Consider the following 23,836-nt stretch of genomic DNA (forward strand, 5'->3'; position numbering starts at 1 on the left):
AAGAATTGATGTTTCATTTAACACAGCACATCATTTTCATTTAAGCAAAACAATGTTCAATGGTTTTATGTACATCGCTTGCTTTTTCTAGAACCGATGTGTTGTTTCATTGTAGACATCGCTTTTGTTTTGTAAAATCGATGTGCACTGGTTTTGAGTACATCAGTTCTGCGAACACAACTCGATACATTAATAATCATAAGACATCGATTTTCATTTTGATATTGATTTCTAATCTCTCAAGTGACTTCGTTTTCCTTGGCATTACTGTTTTGTTATGCTTTTATATACTTCACTTCATTTTGACAAGCGTGATGAGCTAAGTTTGCATCTAGCTGCTGCTGGAAAAAGAAATGCATTTCATAATTATCCAAAAATTGGGGCTTTCCATTAATTTTCTTTCCAAATTCATGATTGAACATATGTCACAAAAGAAAACCCCAAAACCTACAAAGGATAGCCTAGAAACATATGAGCAACAATCTACAAAATTTCTACACCAAACTTTGCTTCAAAGCAAAAAGTAGCCTTGCTCAAAATTCATCTTGGTAGTCAAGTGCAAGAGAAATATGTATTAAGCTAAAGGTTCACATGAAGTGAAGTTAACAGCGGTAACCAGACCAATGTGACTAGATCAGCTTATCAGGCTTGCCCATCCATTTCACTTCACACCCTAGCTCTTCATATTTGGCAGCCAAATATTTCACAACTTGTAATCCAAGGCCCTGCAAGAGAATGACAAAGTCAGTTTCACAGTGCAACATAAACCTAATGACAGTGATTTCTAGTATTACTAAACTCAATAAAAAGAAATACCGACATGACTGAGCTTAAAAGGTACTAAAAAGGCAATGAATCTCAATACTAATATAACTGGACTTTACCAAATGTAAACACACATAAATTAATGGCAAGAAAATTATAGATCCACCTATACTGAATGGCAAAAGACCTGCACAAAAGAGTTCAGTTAGCCCCAGCTTTTGGTAATTTGTATGGTTACGTTCACAAACAAATCAAAAGCATTTTGTGAACTAAATGTTTCCGGGGGAGTTGACAAAGTACCAATTCAAAAAAAGAAAAAAGAAAAGAAAAGCACAACCAGTGCAAAGAAACTAAAAGAAATAAACAGGGGACTCACCCTCGATTTAAAACTCAGAACTATGGCATTTCCTGACACTACAGCTGCTGTCCTTGTTTGGAGCCTGCAAAGCAAACAAGTTTGTCAAGATTAAATACAACTGGGTAGCAGCCAACTCCAAGATAAACATACGGTCTAAAAGAATGACAAATACATTTCTTGGGTGCAATGTGTCATGATGCAAATGAAATGCAGAACCAAAAAAGAAGTTGAAAGTCACACCATCTTGAAACTTTAATCAAGTGCATAAAGAAATTTGACACACCATCTGACAAAGGGTGTGTTGAAGTGTAGCATCATCCAAGGCATATATTGAAAAGCCAATTTAAATTTATTCCAAAGGATGCAACAAGTTCTGAACCAATTTTGTTGCAAGAAATTTCACACCAGACAAATTGAGCAAGCATACCTAGAACCAAAGCAAAACCCACAAGAGTCAAGAAATGATAATTGAGCCATTCAAAGAGCACCCAAACAAAAGTTGCAGTAGTTAAAACACTAGCTGATATCTTTTGGTTCCTCCAAAACAACATGTCAACATTTCAATATCAAAATAGACTTTCCAAAAGAACAAAAAGTATAAAATTAGTGTCCCACACAAAGTCTCTTTTCCTTAAACAAAATGGAGCCCAAGCAACCTCCAGATTAATCACATATGTAGATCCAAAGCATACCTTGATTAGCTTCACTTATCTTCTCTCTTTGAGCTGCATAAAAACAAATGCATAGATCAGAGAGTAGTTTAATAGTTTATCTCCAGACGAAAAAGAATGCAGCAACAAACGCACAACTTCCAGAGACGGTAACATAGAGAATTTGTCTTCATATAATATTCAAAAATGCTGTTCATTAACAGCAATCACAAGCATGCTTTCCAGAATTTCATCACAGGACATAAATATTTAGGAACTTTATGCCCACTGAGCATAATAGCAAACAAGTGACAACAACAAACAAGGGCAAGTACTTGTTGTCATTCAATGAGAGAAGCCTCAAGGATTCTGAATGACTGAAACATGTAAGTAAGTGTATCAAAAATTTCAAATAGACCACACAAGTAACAGAATGAAACCTCAAATGCAAGAATACCATCCTAACCATTTTTCGACGAGTATATAACCGTGGTAGGATGGAAGTAAAGCAAACCAAATCAACCCCATACTTTTTGCTGTTAATGGTCTTCAAGCATCTGTTAAATACAAATAAAAGAGTAAACCTTAAATCCTAAACAAGTCTACATTTTTCAAATCAACAAAAAAAGGGCTTATACCTTACGCTGCAGTGGAGACATCATATAAGGAAATAGACTCATCATCACTAGCAGTCACTACATAACTCAAAGCCTTGAGAAAATCCAACGAACTGATTCTACCATTCTGTAAAAAAACAATTACTTTTTCAAGTTCAAATTCACCAAGTTAAAAAGATTAGGGTTTTGATTCAATTGAGCTAAAAGCAATCAGAAACAAAGAGAGACAGAGCCATTACGTAGTCCCTGAAAGCCAGCCCTACTTCCATGCTTTGGAGAATCTCCTCCGTCAGGTTCAAAGAGACCTTATCTTCTCTTTCCGGTCCACCATTTTGCGGCCAGAATTGAAAAATCAAATGCCTAATTCTCTATTAATTGAGATCAAATCCGAAGACGAAAGCTTTGAAATTTCGATTACCTGCAATTTGGGGAATGCTTGGCATCGCTTATTGCTCCATGTCTCCAAAGCAAAGAGACTTGAGTAAACCCAGTCAATTCAAATCAAACAAAGAACAATATTAGTGTCGCTAACAATCACAAACAAGTGAATTCTTAGATCTTGAACAAAATCTTTAAGAGACTCTAAAAAGAAATAAAAATCAAAAGAGACGGAAAGAGAGCAGGAAATAAGCGGAATCTGCAAACCCAGAAACAAAGAACAAAGTGTGGAGGCCAGTTGGACCAATTGGGGTTCCACTAATTAGATCCAATTCCTAACGAGTAATCACATAGTTCTTTTAGCATTAAAAAAAAAAGTTCCCAAAGAAAAAACCCCAATCTAAAGAGGCATTCCATTTCCAGATGGAGCCTTAATCACACAAACACAATAACCTAACTATTTAGTAAATTTCAGTGCTATGCGCCATAAGAATTGTAAAAATTTATTACCAAATTACTTTCGATTCTCAATTTCAAAGCAAACCAGCAAAGCTTAAGTAAAATACCAGTAAATTTGAAGGCCAAGTCAGAAATGCAAGCCACCACGGAGTCCGATATCTCCATACCGCTTTTCTTCGCTTCTTGGAGAACTAGAATTGAAAACTGAGGGAAAAAAAAAACCAGAAACGAAATCAAAAGCCGTCGAATTAGTGAGTGTGAAGATTTTTAGTACCTTCGGCATCGGCGATAGAGATGGTGGAGAGTCTGAATCGATCTCTGAGAACCTCGCTCACTGAATCGTCTTCTTCTCTCTCCATTTTCCTCTCTTTCTTCTGATTCTCTTCTTCTCGGAGCTCGACCCGGTTTCGCCGTCGGATCTGGATTCCCGTCGCTTCCTGCCTCCGGCGCATTTCCTCTCCCGCCATTTCGCCTTCTGTTTCTTCCTCACGTCCTCTCCCTCTAGAAGCCGGTACACAATCTCCCGCAGGTCCTTGAAGTAATCAAACTCGGAGAAGGATGCGAGGTTGCAAGCGAGTTTTGGGGTGGTGCTTGTGGAGCCAAAACGCCGCCATATGGAAGCCTTCCTTGTCGGACTTTCCAGTTCCAGGCCTTGGGATTTGGATTCGGGTTCGGCTGGCGGCAGAGCGGTGGTGGTGGGTAAGGGTTTGTGGAGCTCCGGAGGACCGAGAAGACTGGGAGGAGCCATGGCTCGATTTGTGTGAGTTAGCTAGCTGTGAAACTAGAGAGGGAGAGAGGACGTAGATGACCGTAATAATGGCGGTGAGTTCGAGTGAGCTTAGGGTCCAGAATGGAGGTCGAGTTTAGGAGGAGCTCCAGTTTAGGGTGAGTTCAGAGTGAAGGAGTTGAGCGAGACTATGATTAGGGTTTTCTGTTTCAGTTTTGGGGTCGGGCACAATTTTTTTTCGAAGTGTGAAAGTTTTAAGTTTTAGTACCTGCTCCTTCATTTCACTTAAAAGACTTAGCGCTTTTTGCAAAAATAGGTTCCCGCAAATTTTCAAACAAAACTTTTAACACCGGTCATTTTAAGAACCGATGTTAATGATATACATTTAAATCGGTATTTTCGTAAAACGATGTTAGATTACTTTTTTACATCGTGTGCAAGTATGACCGATTTAAAACATGCGATGTCTATTAACAGATTTCTAGTAGTGCGCAATTGTAATATGAACTTTCAAGTCAACACCAAGATTGCTAATGCAGTATAAACCTTTCTACTGAGGAAACTTCACTGCGTGGCTTTTAACGTAGACAACACGAAAAAATCAATCCACTATGAATCAACTGAGTTCACAGTATACAAGTAGTGTTGTTCACAACAATCACTTTCACTTAGCAAATAGCTAACTTGTTTTACAACTGTTCTAACTCCTAACTCAATTATCACCCTATTCAAATGAGTCAATCTTCCATTCTTCCTTACACTCAACGTCTCACTGATCTTGAGAATAAACTATGCTAGTGACAGAGTATGCAAGGAAAAGAAACATATAACATGTAAAGAGAGTTTTTCAGAAAATGATTTGAGTGAACATATGCAGTACTAATACGACAAGTTTTGATGCACAAAAACTCTGCATGATAAAATCAGTTCTGAAACATTTTATAGAGGAGCAAGACTCCCCCTCAATCAAATCTCTTTTTTCATATCAATCAAGATAAACAAAGAAAGCTTTTAAAACTAATTTCGATAAAAACTAAATACTTTCTAACTGTTTGCAAATCTAATCAATATTTGATATGCATTTCAAAAACCTTTTAATGCAGATAAGTATCTCAAATCAACTTAACCGATATGCAAATCAATTTAAATCATGTAAAATGATATGAGATGAATCCCACCTTTAACCCAAGATCAGTGATAGTGATTCTCCTTGATTTTCTCTTCATGTTTTCCACGTCTCTTTATTTGCCTTGAACCACCGGGATAGTTGGAAAAGTCTTCTCCTATTCTTTTGCAGCCTCCGATCTCCTAGTAGCCTTGGGAAAGTAGGTGTTGAATGGTAATAGCCCAATATACTTACAATAACCTAGTGATGAACTATATCTCTTTAGTTTCTTTTTCTATTCTTGTTAATGGCTCTTCTGTAGGACGGTTCAAACCAACTCAAGGCATTAGACAAGGAGACCCTATCTCTCACTATATTTTTATTCTTGCTATGGAACCTTTTATCAAACAGCTAAATAATCTGGCTAGCAACCACAAGTCTCAGGTAGGCTTATTGTCTTCCGCACTCAGATTTAGAATTTCTAACCTTATGGTTGCAGATGACTATCTTATTTTTTCTAACCTTATTTTTGTAGATGACTGTTGGATTTAGAATTTCTATTGTAAATATTATTTCTCGATATTCTGCTGCCTCTGGACAAAAATTAAATTATCACAAATTGTCCTTATACTTTTCCCCCAAGGTAAGTGTCATTCTAAAACTAGACATTGTTAATATTCTCCAAATTTAACAAAAATCCACTATTGAAAAATATCTTGGCATTCACAATGTGATCTTTTGGAAGGACCCTATATTAATGCTAAAGAACTTCTCCTGAAAATCTCCAACAGATTAGTTGGCTGGAAAAAAGGCTCCCTTTCAAGAGCGGGTAGACTTACTCTTATTAAGGCTAACCTTGCTGGTATGCCTAATCATGTGATGACCTGTTTTAGGTGTCCAAAGAAAGTAACCAATGAAATTGACAAATAAGCCAAATCCTTTTGTGGGGATCCGACATGAAATGTCCTCCTGTTGCTTGGGATCAAGTTTGCAGGCCTAAAGCTATAGCTGGCTTAGGTGTGAGACCAGCTACGTTTTTTTTAACAATGTAGCTCTTGGAAAATTAGCCTGAAAAAATTATCAATGATCATGACAACAGGTGGGCTCAGATCATGAGGAAGAAATTCTTAAGAAAGCTTCCTTCTTTCAGGCAAAAAAGAAGCAACAAAACTCCCTGGCTAGGAATGGTATTCTTAATGCAAGACAACTAATACTTAAGGGCATGCGATGGATCATAGGAAACGGAAAGGACATCAAGTTCTATACCTTCAATTGGGTTATTGATCACCCTTTACTGAACTATATCCTTGAGGACAGACTACACTTAATCAACATTGAGGAAACAGTTAGTGACTACATCAGTAACAATACCTGGAATAAGAACAAATTGTCTTCTGCTCTAGACCCACCTGTTGTTGATCAAATCCTTGGAATTTCTCTTCCGGTGATGGAGCAACAGGATGAGTACATCTTGTTAGAATTAATGTCTTCCTAATTAAGTCAAATGGCATGGTCAGAGTTTTGTATTTTATATTTCTTTGACCATAGTTTATGTGTTTTGTGGCTGAGAAACATCTAGCCTTGTGTGGTTTTATATTGTTCCAGCAGCACTTCAAGTCTTGGGATATAAGCCCAAGCATCTGTGTAATTGTTTTAAGGAGATCAGAATAGAAAATAGAAGAGCTACATGGTCTGCTCTCTGTTTGTCTCTTTATCTTTCTGAAATTTTCTCATCTACATCTTTCTTCTTTACTTCAATATAGTTTTGGAGAGTTATTGTAGGTGAGTGAGAGATAGATTCTAACATGGTATCAGAGCTGTATTAGATCAAATACAGTTTTGGGCGATTGTGAATAAAAAAAAAAGGAAGAAGAAGTCCCTAGAATAAGAAATCAATGTCAAACGACTCTAGTGAGAAAAACTTGTCAGCTCCAGTCTTCTATGGTGAAAACTACAACTATTGGAGGGTTAAGATGAGGACACTCTTCATCTCTCATGGTCTTTGGAAATTTGTTGAAGTAGGATTCTAAGATCCTGATCCTGAGAGGACTTTGACAGATGCAGAGAACATGCTACTGGAAAGCAACATCAAGAAGGATGCCAGAGCTCTCTATATCATTCAAATGGGTCTATCAAATGAGATCTTCCCAAGGGTTTCCAATGAGATAAAAGCCAAGGATGCTTGGGATGTTCTGGAGAAAGAATACAGGGGAACTACAAAGGTAAGAGCAGTTAAATTATAGCATCTTAGAAGAGATTTTGAGTATGCTAGGATGAAAGATGGTGAGTTGTTGAATGATTATCTCACCAGACTTACTGATGTCATTAATCAAATGAAATCATATGGTGAAAAAATTTCTGATCGCAGAATGGTGGAGAAATTGCTCCTTAGTTTGTCTCAAAAATATGATACAGTTGTTAATGTTATTGAGGAAACTAAAGACTTAGATTCTCTAACTATCGAAGAACTCAAAGGGTCGATTAAAGCCTTTGATCAGCGATTAGAAATTCATGCCGAGTAGTCTGTTGAAACAGCATTTCAATCCTTGAATGTCAGCTCCAAAGGAAAGTGGAAGGCTGAGTCAAGTTCTCAGCAAAACAAGCCTAAAGTTGAGAAGAACTGGAAGAGTACAAATCAGAAAAATAAAGGCAAAAGTACCTTTGAGAAGAAGCTTGTTCCAGAAGTGTCTACACCACAACCTCATTTCATAAAGTGCAAGATTTGTGGAAAATTTCATAGGGGAATCTATTGGCATAAAGGCAAGCCAAAGTGTTCCAACTGTGAGAGATTTGGGCATGTTCAAAAAGACTGCAATTACAAAGTAAATCAGCAAGCAAATTATACTGAAGAAGTCCAAAGTGATCACAACCTTTTCTTTGCCTGTCATATATGCAGCAACTGTACAAAATAATGATCAAGTTTGGTTTATTGACAGTGCTTGTAGCAATCATATGACAGCAAACAAATCTCTACTTATTGACATAGATACTTCGGTGACCCCAAGAGTGAGGATGGATGATGGCAATCTAGCTCAATCTCAAGGTAGAGGTACACTTGTGGTGGAAACAAAGAAGGGTAGAATGTATATCAAGGAAGTGATGATTGTCCCTAATTTGGCTGAGAATTTGTTGAGTGTGGGTCAGCTTATAGAGCATGGCTACTATGTGGATTTTGGAGATAATTCATGTGCTATGTATGGGAAAAGAGATAGAACTCAACAAATTGCTAAGGTGAAAATGGAAGGAAACAGTAGCTTTCCTATCACCTTAAATTACTCTGCATCTCCTTCAAAGAGTGTAGATGTTTCATGGAAGGTAGATGTTCTGAATAATGCTTGGCTATGGCATAGAAGGCTGGGACACTTGAACTTTTAAAGCTTGAAGCATCTTAAAGAGAAGGATATGGTGCATGGCTTACCAATTATACAAGAAGCTAGTGAAATCTGTGAAGGGTGTGCAGTTGGCAAGCAACATATAGACTCTTTTCCAAAGGAGAAAGCTTGGAGAGCCTCAAAGCCACTTGAGCTCATACATTCAGATGTTTGTGGACCGATGAATACTGCTACACATGGAGGTAACAGATATTTCTTGACTTTCATCGATGATTTTTCTAGAATGTCATGGTGTTACTTCTTGAGACAAAAATCAAATGTATTCTCTATGTTTAAAAAGTTGCAAATGATGGTAGAAAGACAAAGTGGCTTTCTAATTAAGACATTGAGAAGTGATAGAGGTGGCGACTACAACTCAAAGGAGTTCGACAAGTTCTGTAATGATTTGGGACTTGAAAGACAACTGACAACAACATATACCCCACAGCAAAACGGAGTAGCCAAGAGGAAGAACATGACTATTGTCGAAATGGCAAAGTCCATGTTACATGAAAAAGGATTACCTTATGTTTTCTGGGGAGAAGCAGTCAATACTACTGTGTATTTGATGAATCGTTGTCCCACTAAGGCAGTGAAGGATTTGACACCTTTTGAATGTTGGCGTAGAAGAAAACCTTCTGCAACCACTTAAGAGTGTTCGGTTCAGTTTGCTTCATTCTTGTAGCAAAAGAGCTGAGACACAAGCTTGAAGAAAATAGTGAGAAATGCATCTTTGTGGGGTACATCGATCAAACTAAAGGCTACAGGCTTTACAACTAGAAGAAGGAGAAGATAGTTATCTCAAGAGATGTAATCTTCAACAAAAAAGCTTTATGGGACTGGAAAAGCAAATATGTCCAGATTTCGACACTTCAAGTGGGTGAAGATAATGAAGGAGAAGAGTTTGAAGAAGAAGCTGGTTATTTCCAATCTCATGTTCACTCTCCTCAACCAACTAGTCCTCAACCTCCACAATCACAAGCTTCAACTCCTAGCTCAACTCCAATAAGGACGAGAAGTCTCTGTGATGTGTATGCTAGCTGTAACTTCTGTGTTACTAAACCAGAAACTTATGATGAAGTAATCAAAGATGTGGCATGGAAGAAAGCAATGGTGGAAGAAATTTCTGTGATTGAAAAAAATTCAACATGGGATTTGGTGAACAGACCAAGTGACAAAATTGTCATTGGTGTGAAATGGCTCTACAAGACAAAGCTGAACATAGACGGTTACATTCAAAGAAACAAGGCCAGACTTGTGGCTAAAGGGTATTCTCAACAACCAGGTGTTGATTTTCATGAGACTTATGCACCGATTGCACGTTTGGATACAATCAGGGCTCTAATTGCATTGGCAACTCAGAAAAATTGGTCTTTATACCAATTGGATGTCCAGTCAGCCTTCTTGAATGGAGTGTTGAATGAGGAAGTGTATGTTGAACAACCTCAAGGCTTTGTGACTGAAAATGAAGAACATAAAGTTTATAAGTTGAAGAAAGCCTTATATAGCTTGAAGCAAGCTCCTCGTGCATGGTACGGAGAGATTGATTCTCATTTCATCAAAGATGGCTTTCAAAGGAGCGAGAATGAGCCAACCTTGTACATCAAAACTAAAGGTAACACTGAAATTCTCATTGTCTCAATCTATGTTGATGACTTAGTGTTTACTGGAAGTTGTGAGGAAATGGTTCTAAATTTTAAAAATGAGATGATGAAAAAATATGAGATGAGTGACTTGGGTCTATTGCATTATTTTCTGGGAATTGGTGTCTCTCAATCTGAAAATGGTATCTTTGTTTCCCAAAAGAAATATGCTAAATCCATTCTTGAGAAATTTGGAATGGGAGGGTGCAAATTTGTTGCTATACCTCTTATTGTGAATGAAAAACTTTCGAAAGATGATGGAAGCAAACCTGTTGACACAAGTGTGTACAGAAGCTTGGTTGGAAGCCTCCTTTATTTGACTGCAACAAGACCTGATGTCATGTATGCAGCAAGTCTTTTGTCTAGGTTCATGCATAATCCTACTCAAATGCATCTTGGGACTGCCAAGAGAGTGTTGAGATATATTCAAGGGTCAATTGATTTTGGAATGATGAATCGAAAGAACATTAAACCGAAGTTATTTGGTTTTTGTGATAGTGACTGGAGTGGGAGTCTGGATGATTCAAAAAGCACATCAGGTTATGCCTTTACAATAGGTTCTGGGGTGTTTTCATGGGGTTCCAACAAGCAACAGAGTGTTGCTTTATCCACAACTGAAGTAGAATATGTATCTGCAGCTGAAGCTACTTCTCAAGCAATTTGGCTGAGAAGAATTCTGGAAGACTTTGGTGCAATCTGAAGCAACTCCTCTCTTGTGTGACAACCACTCTGCAATAGCTCTGACAAAGAATCCTGTTTTTCGCAATAGCTACAAGCATATTGCAAGAAAGTATCACTTCATTAGGTTTGTTGTTGAAGACAAGGAGATTGAAGTTTTATATTGCAAATCTGAAGATCAAGTGGTAGACATCTTCACCAAATCTTTGCCAAAAGAAAGGTTTACCTATCTCAGGGGATTACTGGGAGTTCAGCAGCAAGACATTAAGAAGGAGTGTTAGAATTAATGTCTTCCTAGTTAAGTCAAATGGCATGGTCAGAGTTTTGTATTTTATATTTCTTTGACCATAGTTTATGTGTTTTGTGGCTGAGAAACATCTAGCCTTGTGTGGTTTTAGATTGTTCTAGCAGCACTTCAAGTCTTGGGATATAAGCTCAAGCATCTGTGTAATTGTTTTAAGGAGATCAGAATAGAAAATAGAAGAGCTACATGGTCTGCTCTCTGTTCGTCTCTTTATCTTTCTGAAATTTTCTCATCTACATCTTTCTTCTTTACTTCAATATAGTTTTGGAGAGTTATTGTAGGTGAGTGAGAGATAGATTCTAACACATCTAGGGTCCTGCCCATCATGGTAAGTATACTATTAAATCTGCTACTTGGTTACAACTTTCTAATTTACAAAAACATGAGCAAATTGACCTTATAAATAAGCTTTGGAAACTGAACATCCAGCCAAAAGTTAAAATGTTTGGCTAGTTACTCCTAAGAGGAAGACTAAAAACCAAAGATAGGCTCTCTAGGTTTGGAATGATAAGTGACAACTCGTCCCCTTTGTCAAGAGAAGACAATGAAACAGCCAACCACCTGTTTGGCTATTGCAAGTTTACTAAAGAAATTTAAAATCTTGCTGGCATAGATTCCCCAGTCAACTAGGAAGAAGGCTATCTTAAAGTTTTTAAGGAGCTCTTTCTTTTACACCCTTTCGATGGTGAGCTATTTGAAAAAATCGTTACCATTTGCTGGCAAATTTGGAAGGCTAGGAATGATGTTGTTTTCCGAAATGCTTCTTCGACCCAGGGAACAGTGACTGCAGCTGCTGCTACCATTATTCAAAATAATTCTAACCATCTTGTGTTCTCTAGTGTTGTGCTACCATCCCCTCATCCAAACTCAATTAGATGGCAGCCATCTTCTAGAGACTCTGTCAAGATCAACTTTGACGATTCCGTTTGCCAAGACTCTGTTGCGGGAGGTTTTGTAATCAGAGACACTAATGGAAGACCTCTATTTGCAGCTACTCGACAAGTTGGTAAGACAATAGTACCAATTGTTGAAGCCATAGCCTTTCGCAACAGCTTGGATTGTGCAAAAGCTAAAGGTTACAGAAGGATAGAGATGGAGGGAGACTCAAAGCTTTGTAATTGATGTTGTCAAAGGTGCTATTAGGAAACACGATCGTTAAGGAAGCTTAAGCGGAAAGCATCGGAGTTTGGAATACGCCGGCATTTTCAGGTAGGGTGAGCTGTCCCTTCCTTGTTAGAAGATTTTTTATATATGTGGAATGCTCTAGTATTATAGTATGCTGCCTATGGGTACGTTTTTGGTTGTTCATTAGTCGATGTCTCGTGATATCTGTATTTTTATAACTGATAATTGTTTATTGCGAAAAACCAGGGCTAGACTTGCATGTTGAGATACTGTACCCCACTGTATGTTTGTACTTGTGACCTGAAAGTGAATGGGACCTAGATGAGTCGATTCCTAGTCATCCCACGGTGTTGATAACTGTTAACCTCCAGGGGGGCTATGCTCCAATGTGCGTCAAAGAAAGGTAAATACCGACGGTGAACTAGTCATAGGACACTCTGGGCCAAGAAATGGACACTTTCGCTACTTGTAGTCACAAGGACTACAGAGTAGTTGGTCAGTTCTCGAAGGATGACGAACCGGTTGGTCACCAATTGTTTTAGATTAGCCGGCAAGTAAGTATCTCAGAGCTCCAAGTTGTGTGAAGCATGCTGCATACAATTTTTCAAAAATGACAACGACGATTGTTTTTGTTTGCATTTGTTTTACTCGATTTCACAAATGCACACAATCTATATCCTAGTACCTATGTTTTACTTATTAGTTTTCAAACCTAACTAAGGTTGGGTCAGCCCCTATTGGGCTAGCAAGGACGAAATGCTCACCCTTACATTTCAAGTTACAATGAGGTCATTCCAGACGATCTGGATTAGAAGTGGGTCGTTGGCCAAATTCATTGAAGTCCTTCCCTTTTGGTACTCTATCAATTTACTCGCTTTCCTTTCAATGTTGAACTCAGTTAAATTTTGTGTGGTCCGCCTACCTGGTAGCGCGCCTCACCCTTTGTTTTATTGTTGCTGTTGAACTCCTTTTATTTCTGTTATGATGTAAGCCCTAAGGCATCACAATGCACTTGCCTACTTTGATTTGAAGTATTTCCAGACTTGTCAATTTGAATTTTGGGTTGTTGATCGAAAGTCCTTTCTTAAAAATTTTAATTGTCTCTTATTTTTTAAAAATCGTAGTTCAAAAGGCCTTGTAGTATTAAGTTGGTAGGTCTACAACGTATCGAGCTCCTATTGGCTTAATATTACGACGCTATGATATACCCACTCGAGTCTCCATAGTGAAATGGTATCAGAGTCGGTTTCGAAAATTGTTTTCGTAAAAGCATTTTTGCTATTAAAAAAAAAAAAACCACCAACAACTTGAAAACGTTTTTGAGAAAGCTTTTCTTGGTTTTGTAAAAATATTTTTCTAACTTACAAAAAGGCCTTGAGGAAAATCTTTTGAGTTTTCGTTGTCTTGCGAGTTGGTTTTGATTTCAAAAGAAAGGAACTTACGAAAGAAGTTTTGAATCACTTGTGACGCCTAATCCTAAAACCACCGCTTCTTATTTAGATTCCTTTGCGCTATCATATCCCTTCGTGTAGACCCCCTATCTACTTTGCTTCTTTTCGAGAGTCATCCACTCGTTGTATAACCCAGTCATCGTAATTATGTGTTGTTGCAAAATGATATCGTGAGATCTTCATTAGGGAGATTCCACATCATGCATTTGGCACATAAAAAGGGAAAAACCTTTGATTTGTAAGCTTCAATCCGAGTCTATGATTGATCTCATGTTGTGAGCTTTGTAAATCATATTGTCTTTTGCTTTGTCTCAGTTTGACTCCTATTAAGATGCCGCCGCGACCCGTTCCTAGATTAGCAGCTGTGCTAAGGGCATTCGAAGCCCTAAACAATGTTCCAGAATAGACTCCGGAGGAACTTGAAAGATATAGGGTGACGCACTGCTTGGAGCAGTTCACCAAGCTTAAACCACCCCAGTTCAACGGAACCGGGGAAGCCTGCGAGGCAGAAACCTGGTTGAAGAAAATCCAGAAGATCATGGAGATCATATGAATAGCGGAGCAGTATCGTGTGTCCCTAGCTGCACACCAACTTGTCGGGGAGGCTGACGACTGGTGTGATACCGTCCATACCCTACGGACTTTCGCTAACCTGACTTGGGCAGAGTTCAAGCAACTCTTCCTGGAGCGGTTCTTCGCACCTGTTCTTAAGGCACAGAAGATCAGTGAGTTCTTTGCTCTGACGCAAGGAAACAAGACCATTCACGAGTATGTTGTGGCTTCACATGACTACTCAAGTACATACCGACGATCGCCAACGACGATCGGATGAAGAAACAGAGGTTCATGGAGGGACTCCGAGACTCGATTCCATGTGAGTTACGCTCGAACACTACCTTGAGCTACAATGAGACCATAGCTGCCGCCTACGCCATCGAGGCTGATGAAGTTGCACATCCAAGACGTGGGGATGGCCAGGAGAGCTCTCACCCTCGGAGGAATCGCTGGGTGCACCGGAGGAAGCCCCGAGGAGGGAACTCCCAAGGATATACCAGTTCCAGCAGTAGCAGTGGTTCTTCGAGAAGATGGGGCCTTGCACCCTACACCTGTTTCGTTTGTGGCCAACCCAGACACACCAAGATTCACTGCCCATTTGTTAACAACTGACAAGGAGCGTTTTCTGGCTCGGGATTCCAAAATTCGAGGCCAACTTAGTCACTGCCAACTCAGATATCGCCAGCACCCTACCAACCACCGAACCTTACTCAGCAACAGTACCGACCACCTCAGCCGCTGGCAGTGAGCTTTGACCAGCAAATCCGTGGAGGAAGCAACCAGGGAGGACGTGGACAACTGCATGCAATCACCGGTGGAGATACTACTGAGGCTTCTGGCTCTGGCACCACACTAGCTGGTACGATGCTCATCTCTAACTCTGAGGCTAGAGTACTGTTTGACACTAACGCATCGCATTCATTCATATCTACATTGCTAGCTGAGTCCCTAAGATTAGAACCAACACCGCTAGGCAGAGTTTTAAACTTTAGCACACTGCCTGGTGTGGGCACTGGTGTAGACAAAGCCTATAGGAAGTGCCAAGTTGTTATTGGCGGTCGGAAGCTCCAAACCGATCTCTTTCCGATCGAGTTGAATGACTTTGATCTAATTCTTGGGATGGACTGGCTAAGCAAGTACAAAGCACTCATCAATTGCGATCGACGCGCTGTACGAATCACGCCACCGAGCAAGGAGACCTTCAAAATAAAAATGGTGGGACCCCTCTTACCTCAAAGTTCACTACTGAAGGCTTGTTTCTGAGGGAGGAGAACACTCGCTTGCTACAGCATCATCACTGCAGGGGAAAAGGCAAACATGGAGACTAATAGCTACATGCCGATCGTAGACGAGTACCCTGACGTGTTTCCAGAGGAGCTACTAGGATTACCCTCGGATCGTGAAGTGGAGTTCCACATTGACTTGGTTCCCGGTACCGAGCCGATCTCGATACCGCCGTATCGAATGGCACCGACCAAGATGAGCAAACTGAAGTTACAACTAGAGGATCTTGAGAGCAAGGGGTTCATCCGAAAGAGTTCATCACATTAGGGAGCTGCTGTGTTGTTCGCTAAGAAGCATGACGAGACACTACATCTATGCGTATACTATCGACAACTAAACCAAGTAACGATCAAGAACAAGTATCCACTACCAAGGATAGACGAGTTGTTTGACCAACTCGCGGGAGTGATGTTCTTCTCCAAGATCGACCTTCGATTAGGGTATCACCAGTTGCGAGTACGCGAGGAGGACATTTCGAAGACGGCCTTCCGAATGCGCTATGGGCACTTCAAGTTTGTTGTCATGCCTTTTGGGCTAACCAACGACCCTGCCGCATTCATGGACCTGATGAACCGAGTGTTTCGACCCTACTTGGATCGGTTCATGATCGTCTTTATCGATGACATCCTTATCTACTCCAAGACGCAGGAGGAGCACGCTTTCCATCTCTGCATAGTTCTACAGACATTTTTGGATCACCAACTCTACGCTAAGAAATCCAAGTGTGACTTCTGGCTCACAGAAGTAAAGTTTCTTGGACATGTCATCTCTGCAGCTGGACTTTCAGTGGACCCTTCAAAGGTCGAAGCTGTACATTGGGAACAACCGCGGAACGTGACTGAAATTCGCAGTTTCTTGGATTGGCTAGTTACTACTGCCGCTTTATCCAAGACTTCTCCAAGATCGCTAGACCATTGACCATTTTGACAAGGAAAGGCGCAAAGTTTGAGTGGGATGACAAGTGTGAGAACGCTTTTGTGGAGCTTCAGATGAGGTTGACGACCGCACCTGTACTAGTTCACTCGAACAATGTCGACCTGTACCAAGTGCACACTGACGCCTCAGGGAACGAACTAGGTTGTGTGCTTATGCAAAATGGCCCGAGTCGTGGCCTTTGGCTCGAGACAGTTAAAGCAGCACGAGAGGAACTACCCAACTCACGACTTGGAACTGGCTGCTATCGTCTTCGCATTGAAGATCTGGAGGTGCTATCTCTATGGCAAGTGATTTGAAGTCTACTTGGATCACAAGAGTCTGAAGTAAATCTACACTCAGCGTGATCCCTACGCCATGGTAAACATTTTCATCACCACCCAAATTCCATAGCTTAAGATGCAAACAAGCTATATAAACCTAAAAACTAGACAAAAGCCAATAATACAATTTCGAGGGCACAGTAAGTCCCAGTAAATTGACAATTTCCATAATACAGAAGCTGTGCATACACATTAAACACCAAAACTATGAATACGTGATCAAAGTCATTAGGTTTCAATATACTTCAGACTATAAATATGGTAAGCCATTCTAAGAACCTGATACAAAATAAATCACACTTAAAACTCAGGTTTGACCTTCACATCTCCATTTGGCAATGTGCTTTGTGCTTGTGCAAGCCGTTTCATTTCCTGTATCAAATGAGAAGTGTTTACAGCCTATAAAGAAACAAGTGAAACACCCATTTAACACATCGAGGAAGGGTAATAATAGTCTTATCAAAATGGAAAAAGCCGATTTCTGCTGGGCGCAGAGTCATAGATAGGTGACAGATTCATTTACAAAAGTATACACATTCAGAAAAGGGTTGTTTAATAGTAGGGACAATGAACAAAAGAGAAGGGGAGAATGCATGAAGAGGTGCAAAGAAGACTTTCTTCACATAATTTTGACCAAAAAAAGCCTATTAAACATGCAGACAATCAATTTGATAAAATCCATTTATACCATATTGGCAGATCAATGAAATGCAACTTACAGCAGCTGAAGCAGCACGTATTTCTCTATATGATTCAACTCCATCAGGAAATGCCTGTTCAAGTTTGTCGAGAAGATGTTTTCGCAAACTCTGAAGATGCATGAGAGCAAGATGAATCATGTAACTTCAAACATTGAAATGGAAAAAATAGATGTATAAAAAAAATGGATTGAAAATATCAAAGTAAGGTCAAGCTTACCTTGAAGGTATCAGTTTTGCCTTTAGTGATCTGATTTTTGGCGATACAGCTGTTTATGACATCCCTTGTAAATTCATCAGGATTCTTTCCATCGTCAATCAAACTAGGCCAAATCAATTGTAGTCAAAACTGGCCATAAAAGAGAAATATTGAGTTATTAAAAAGAAAATTACAGAAGAAAACTCACTTAAAAACCTCCATAGGAACCTGGATATTGCATTTGTCAGACAACTTAGCCATATTGTCAAGCTCCATAACAAGAGCATTTCTGAGAGGTCAAACCCAATGTGAGAAAGTCTCCTATAGACAATCAAATACTGCGAAAGTACTCAATTGAGCAGCTCAGGTTGAGGAGAATTACAGGCGCTGGAGGAGGGGGAGCTGAGAGCCGGCATTGAACGAAGAGACAGTGAGGTAGAGCTGGTGAATGAGCCCTAAAGTCTTCTGAATAGAGTTAATGACCTGGTTCAGGTCTTGCTTTGGATCATCCACCCCTGTTGTTCCTGCTGTATCATTGGTTTGAGGGACCAATATCCCATTGCCACCACTCCCACCAATCCCAGCATTTGCATTCATCAATGCATCCATCTCAGACCACTGTTAAGCAATTCAACTGTTAAACATTAAATCCTGTTTAATGATTGAACTTCAGAACTTCCTAAAAAAATAAACAGAATACTAAACACCCAGCTGAAGCAAAGACTTTAGTATATGCTAAACTTTTGGGGACCTTAATATATAAATCTATATGTTCACTAGTCCTTATTTTACTTAACGAAACCACAACAAGGGTCTTATAAGCCCTTCATGCTCAATCCCATGTGCTTTTCCAACTATATACAGATACAGTTTCAGTTCATTAGGGTAACTAGATACCCAACTTGCTTTGAACTGAGTGGAAACACTTGTCTTTGTTCACAAAATCGTGTATGTCGTAAAATTCCAATTATGTAGCACCTAAAAGAACAAAGGTAGTTGATGATGCCTATAAATAACTAGCAACGGTACCTGCGCTTTGCCGCAGGATTTGTTGTTGGTGATAATTTACAATAATGAAAGATATAATTGAAAATGACTTTATTATTGATCAAACTGATAAAATATCATATATTACACTAATTGGAATAGTATTTTTGACAAAATTGTCAAACAGCTAACACTTTAACATATATTTTCAAAACAAATTGACAAAGCATTCATTTAATCACAATTAATTAAAGATCAAAACTGCAGATTTGATAGAAGGTAGCATTCATATATCTGCTATTGAATTACATATTCAAACTCCTATCAGACTTTCTTCTCCTCTGTTTCTGGTGGAGGTAACAAAATATTGAAGACTCTATCAGCCAAAACTATTCCAATTAAAGGACCAATCTAATAAACAAAGAAGAGCTCCCAAGTATTGTGCCAGTTGTTAACATAAGCCCAGCCAAAAGCATTAGCACGGTTCATAGAAGATAAACTGTCAATTCGAGCTCAATTTCAATTACACATGCTCTAGTAGCCGCACAACACCCAAATTCATAAAGAAAAATTGGACCTCAATTTTCAAACTCAAATCTCTTATAAAAACCCAACTTCTTGGTAGAAAATTCAATCATGTTTAATGGATTAGAGGAAACAAAGACAAAATGGAGACCAAGTCCCATTTGGTAGACAGAGACCGAGGAATTCCAATTTGTATGCTGTGATGCGAAAGAATTCCAAACCGAACACAAATTCAAAGCTGGAAAAGTATGAGCTAGCAAAAACCACCAAAAGCATTATTTCTTAATAGCGGATCATCAAACAAACTATTCACTTGATAAACTAACACGGCAAAGATACAATACAGTTTTTTTTTTCCAATCTCCAAATGCCTTCAAATGAAGGTTCACAGATTAAGAACCAAGTTCCTTGATCAATTAAGACAAATAAATTTCCAATATTTCAATGTTCAACTTAAGCGGAGTTGGAATTATGCATTTGCAACGTTTTAGAAATGCTCAGAATGTTTAACCAAACATATTTGCAGAAAAAGATTCTCTATCATTTTATATAAAGCTCTAGGATTTTTGACATGAATCAAACATTGATCTTACTATGAATGAGAAAGAGTGAATAAATAAAAATCAAGTTTAAAAATATACCCTGAGATTGGAAATTTTGAAGTGCGCACTGCATTTAAAAAACTATTTATACTTGTTAGACCATGATAATTAACTGATTTGTGATAAATGTAAAACAATCTATACAGAATGGTCCAAAGAGTCATAATGAAAAAAAGAAAAGAAAAAAGATGGACAGATTCTATAGTTTCTGAAAATCAAAGCAAGAAAACCATAGTAATAGTTTCTGAACAAAGAAGCTTTTTTGTTTTTTGGGTGAGAATTGAAGAGGCCAAACAAAACAGCAATGAAAGTAAACAACCTTAATCTCACTATCCATACTTAAACCTTAATTAGACTCAGCCCGCTTCTTTTCTACTGTTTCCTGCCTCTAATTTTCTACTTAACCCTAGTCGACACTTAATCTCAACATCAGAAATATCACACTCCTGTACAGAACTGAAACCCTAATGTACACCACGTTCAAAATTAAACCAAAAAAAATGGGTCCATTCTTTTATTACTAATTCTTCTCAGAGGATCAAAAAATTCAACTTGATTGACTAACCATACAGAACCCGCTTTTGGGTTTTCTCTGTCCAAAACTCAAAGACTTGAACGAATTTCGAATAGTTTCTTAGCTTTTCCAAACAAATCAAACACACCATTGACGAAGTACGATTCAATATAAATAAAACTGAAGCTATATTTACAGACACACACACACATGAGTTAGAGGGAAGGGAAGTGGACCTGGGAGGTGGATCTTCAACAATGGCGATGATGGTCTGAGAAGCAAGCAAGAGTTTTGAGATTCGAAACTCAAATCCGAATTGGCTGCACAAAATTGGGAGACCATGGAATTTACAAACCCAAACACAAAAACATCAAATAAATTTCTTTTCCATTCCTCTACTACTACTTCATTTTTCCTAACCAAACAGAGCTCCACACAAAATCAAAACCCCGAAACAGATTGAAGATAAAGCCGTAGCAAATGAAAACAATCCGAAAAATCAAAACTATTTGAACCCGATAATAATGATGACAATAGTGATTTGAATCAAAATAAGCAATTGATGGTAGGGTTTTTCGAAGGCTACCTTGTCTGCTCAACTCTATCTCTTGATTGGAAATAGCAGAAGAAAAGAAGGGCTGGGATGATGTGATATGATAGATCCACGCTGGCAGTAGTTTATTCTTGGCACCCACCTTTATAATCAAAGGAACCAAAACAAAAGGCTTAAAGAAGTTGATGAAAATCAGAAGCAATAGACTAGCAATAGTGCCCGCGCTTTGCGGCGGGTTTTGTAGTGGATTAATTTAGCTGTAGTAGTATACAGCAGCTGGATTTTTCTTAATATAAGAAATAGGAGACATTGCTCATAAAGACTAAATACAGAAGGAAAGAATGGTATTGAAGCCGTTAAACAAAATGCTCTAAAATTATTCCCAATATATACTCTCGGATTGTAAAGCTACATTCACTAAACATAAATAATGCTCAGCGGGCACTTCTCTAGATGCTGCTATAAAAGCAAACTACAGAAGGAAAAGAATGGTATCGAGGTTGTTGAGAAGTAATTACAACCTATTAGATGAGTTTATAATTCTGTTCTTTTTGTTAGTATACACCTTGGCTGCTGCAGCTTGTTTACCTTAGCTACCGCTTCTCTCTTTATTTTCATAGACTCTGCTCCACGGCTTTCATCAATGCATCAACTTTTTTTATCAGCATCTAGAGAAGTCATAATACGCATTAGAAAAGAAAAGACATAAAAATCTAAACCAACTCTACCATTCTACTTCAAAAGTATACCTATCAGATGCAGCAACAATTAGATAAAAATTTAGTAGCTTGAATGTCCGATGATCATTATCAAGTAAAGAGAAGAACTTAAGAAAAATAGATTAGCAATTATTAGTGAATTTGTATGAGAAAGTGAGAAATAGAACTTACACAACATAACACTTCCCTTTATCGAGAGCAATTTTAAATGACTCCAATAACTTGAACTTTTGCACAATTCGAGCTGAACTGCTGCCTTTAAAGAGTTCCCTAAGAACTTATGTCAGCTTATTCAATTCAGATGCTGCCAATGTGACCTAAAATAACATTGAAATAATACATAGAAATGATAAATAACATTTAGACACTGAAATAAAATGTTACATAGCAAGCAAGTAGACAACAAACAATAAAATAAATTGCTTAACACATCGTTTTAGTGTCTTTTTTTTTCCCAAGTCTGATATGCTTACCAAACAAAGAATGTAGAGTTTTTTTATTTTCCATCTATTAGTTTTGTCTCTAGATCAGATATCCTTAGCAAACAAACAATGTGCAAAGCTTTTATTTCCCATCTATTCGTTCAATACAACAACCATATAAACTCACGACATTTCCATGTTGTAAATATATGCAAAAAGTGTATCACACTTCTGTTGTGTTTTTGGCTCATTGATACAATCTGAAAATTAGGATGCAGAATTCAAATCCAAGTCTAGAAAGGAAAGAGGTTTGCGCGCAGCTTTTCTATAAGTTCTAGGAAAGTTAGTCTTTCAAGTTCTATTAGGATTTGTATTAAAAGCTTAGTCTATTAGGGTTAGGAATCCTAATCCCATGTTGTATCAGCAGCCTCTATGCCCTATAAATAGGGGCTGCAGTCAGTTTTCTGGAAAGAAGACAGAAAGTGCAGAAAACTGAGAGTCAAGGTGATAGAGAGATAAGAACTAGTCAGAGGGGTTTGAGGGATCTGCAATAAGTACTTGTAAACATCTAAATTCTTCATAGTGCTAGTGAATCTCTCAAGAGAGATCACGAAGTGGACGTAGGCTAAAGTTTTGGCTGAACCACTATAAAATCTGCTGTGTTGTTTCTGTTTTCAGTTCATCTATTATTCTGATTTTGCTTAAATAGTAAAACACAAAGATCCTAAAGGGGACTTACACAATAAGTGGTATCAGAGCTTAGGCTCAAGGTGTTTGCGATGGTGAACGGCCAAGTCATTGTCGAAGCAGGAGATGTGAAACCGTCCATTAAGCCCTTTAATGGCAAGGACAACTTCACGCTTTGGCAAAGGAAGATGAAGAACGTTCTGGTTCAGCAAGAGGTTGATGAGGCAATTGGAGATAAGCCTGCAACAATGACTGAAGCAGATTATACAAAGAAGAATAAGAAAGCAAAGAGCTCAATTGAGTTGCATCTTGCTGATAATGTCTTGCTTCATATTGGTGAGAATATGACTACAAAGGAAGCATGGGAGAAGCTTGAAAGCGTCTACAGGGGTAAAACTATCAGCAGCAAGTTGCTCTTGAAGGAGCAGCTCTTTGGCCTCAAGATGGAGGAAGGAGATGATCTTAATGATCACATATGCAATTTTCAGAATTGCATATCAAACTTGGAGAAGGTTGGAGCAAAGATGGATGACGAAGACACAGCTGTCATGTTACTTCATTCGCTTCCACCTTCATTCAAGCACTTCAAAACCACCATGATATTCAAAGATACTATCACACTTTCTAAAGTGTGTGAGAACTTGGAATCATATGTCAAAATGGACAAAGATGAAGAAAGTTCTCAAGCACGGGGACTTCATGTCAGAGGCAAGGAGAGAGGAAGGTCCAGGAATAGAGGTGGTGGATTTGAAGAAAGAGGCAGGTCTAAATCCAAGGGGAAAGGCAAAGAAAAGAAGAATGGTTGCTTCGAATGTGGTTCACTTGACCACTGGAAAAGGAATTGCAAACAATGGAAGGAGAAAAAGGCGCAGATGTTAGGAGAAAGCTCCAAGTCAGCCAATGTCGTTGCTGGAAATTATAGTGACGATGGAGAACTTCTCGCAATAACAACCAGCTCTAGCGCGCTTAAATATTGGACCTTAGATACAGCCTGCACATTTCATATGTGTGCACACAGAGATTGGTACGACACATATGAAGAGAGGAACACCGGGGAAGTGTTGATGGGAGATGATTCACCTTGTAGGATTATGGGAATCGGAACAGTAAAGATCAAGATGCATGATGGAATTGTCCGAACGCTGGGAAACGTCCGACATGTCCCAAAATTGAGCAGAAATCTGATTTCATTGAGCACTTTGGA

General features: G+C 38.7%; 2 protein-coding genes and 2 long non-coding RNA genes across 8 annotated transcripts; 1 reads left to right on the top strand and 3 right to left on the bottom strand.

The window, feature by feature from the left end:
• Window positions 1-368: 368 nt before the first annotated feature.
• LOC112174222 lies at window positions 369-1,973 on the bottom strand. Its single transcript, XR_005802448.1, has 4 exons — window positions 1,816-1,973; window positions 1,142-1,205; window positions 932-952; window positions 369-725 (listed from the first exon to the last, which is right to left on the bottom strand). It is a non-coding gene; the product is annotated as an uncharacterized LOC112174222 (long non-coding RNA).
• Window positions 1,974-2,246: 273 nt separating this feature from the next.
• LOC121049657 lies at window positions 2,247-2,738 on the bottom strand. The gene is made up of 3 exons (XR_005800974.1): window positions 2,630-2,738; window positions 2,412-2,517; window positions 2,247-2,330 (listed from the first exon to the last, which is right to left on the bottom strand). It is a non-coding gene; the product is annotated as an uncharacterized LOC121049657 (long non-coding RNA).
• A 3,543-nt stretch (window positions 2,739-6,281) lies between these two features.
• Window positions 6,282-10,773, top strand: LOC112171226. The gene is made up of 8 exons (XM_024308437.1): window positions 6,282-6,532; window positions 7,107-7,281; window positions 7,582-7,714; window positions 7,800-7,881; window positions 7,996-8,374; window positions 8,444-8,633; window positions 8,748-9,047; window positions 9,260-10,773. The coding sequence occupies exons 1-8, from the start codon at window positions 6,282-6,284 to the stop codon at window positions 10,771-10,773; spliced, it is 3,024 nt and encodes a 1,007-aa protein (XP_024164205.1).
• A 6,024-nt stretch (window positions 10,774-16,797) lies between these two features.
• On the bottom strand, window positions 16,798-21,082 carry LOC112172946 (mediator of RNA polymerase II transcription subunit 10b). 5 transcript variants are annotated; one of them, XM_040509570.1, is made up of 7 exons: window positions 20,838-21,082; window positions 20,488-20,571; window positions 18,006-18,257; window positions 17,832-17,912; window positions 17,645-17,747; window positions 17,446-17,535; window positions 16,798-17,098 (listed from the first exon to the last, which is right to left on the bottom strand). In XM_040509570.1, the coding sequence occupies exons 3-7, from the start codon at window positions 18,230-18,232 to the stop codon at window positions 17,027-17,029; spliced, it is 573 nt and encodes a 190-aa protein (XP_040365504.1). In that variant the 5' UTR covers window positions 18,233-18,257; window positions 20,488-20,571; window positions 20,838-21,082; the 3' UTR covers window positions 16,798-17,026. The 5 variants fall into 5 exon arrangements, with proteins under 5 accessions (XP_040365504.1, XP_040365506.1, XP_040365507.1 ...); XM_024310466.2 differs by having other exon boundaries at window positions 16,820-17,098; window positions 18,006-18,241; window positions 20,838-21,078; XM_040509572.1 differs by lacking the exon at window positions 20,838-21,082 and having other exon boundaries at window positions 20,488-20,799.
• Window positions 21,083-23,836: the final 2,754 nt, after the last annotated feature.

The sequence above is a fragment of the Rosa chinensis genome, chromosome 6 (genome assembly GCF_002994745.2).
Source record: "Rosa chinensis cultivar Old Blush chromosome 6, RchiOBHm-V2, whole genome shotgun sequence".
NCBI classification, from domain to species: Eukaryota; Viridiplantae; Streptophyta; class Magnoliopsida; order Rosales; family Rosaceae; genus Rosa; species Rosa chinensis.

What these genes read in the sequence shown, in the direction of transcription:
- LOC112171226 (XM_024308437.1), top strand. Translation starts at nt 6,282, where the DNA reads ATGCGATGGATCATAGGAAACGGAAAGGACATCAAGTTCTATACCTTC. An exon ending in CAACAGGATGAGTACATCTT is followed by an intron (nt 6,533 to 7,106) that starts GTTAGAATTAAT and finishes TGATCCTGAGAG; the next exon opens with GACTTTGACAGATGCAGAGA. An exon ending in GTGTAGATGTTTCATGGAAG is followed by an intron (nt 8,375 to 8,443) that starts GTAGATGTTCTG and finishes TAAAGCTTGAAG; the next exon opens with CATCTTAAAGAGAAGGATAT.
- LOC112172946 (XM_040509570.1), bottom strand. Translation starts at nt 18,232, where the DNA reads ATGGATGCATTGATGAATGCAAATGCTGGGATTGGTGGGAGTGGTGGC. An exon ending in CTCCCCCTCCTCCAGCGCCT is followed by an intron (nt 17,913 to 18,005) that starts GTAATTCTCCTC and finishes TTGACCTCTCAG; the next exon opens with AAATGCTCTTGTTATGGAGC. An exon ending in TACGTGCTGCTTCAGCTGCT is followed by an intron (nt 17,099 to 17,445) that starts GTAAGTTGCATT and finishes CATTTGATACAG; the next exon opens with GAAATGAAACGGCTTGCACA.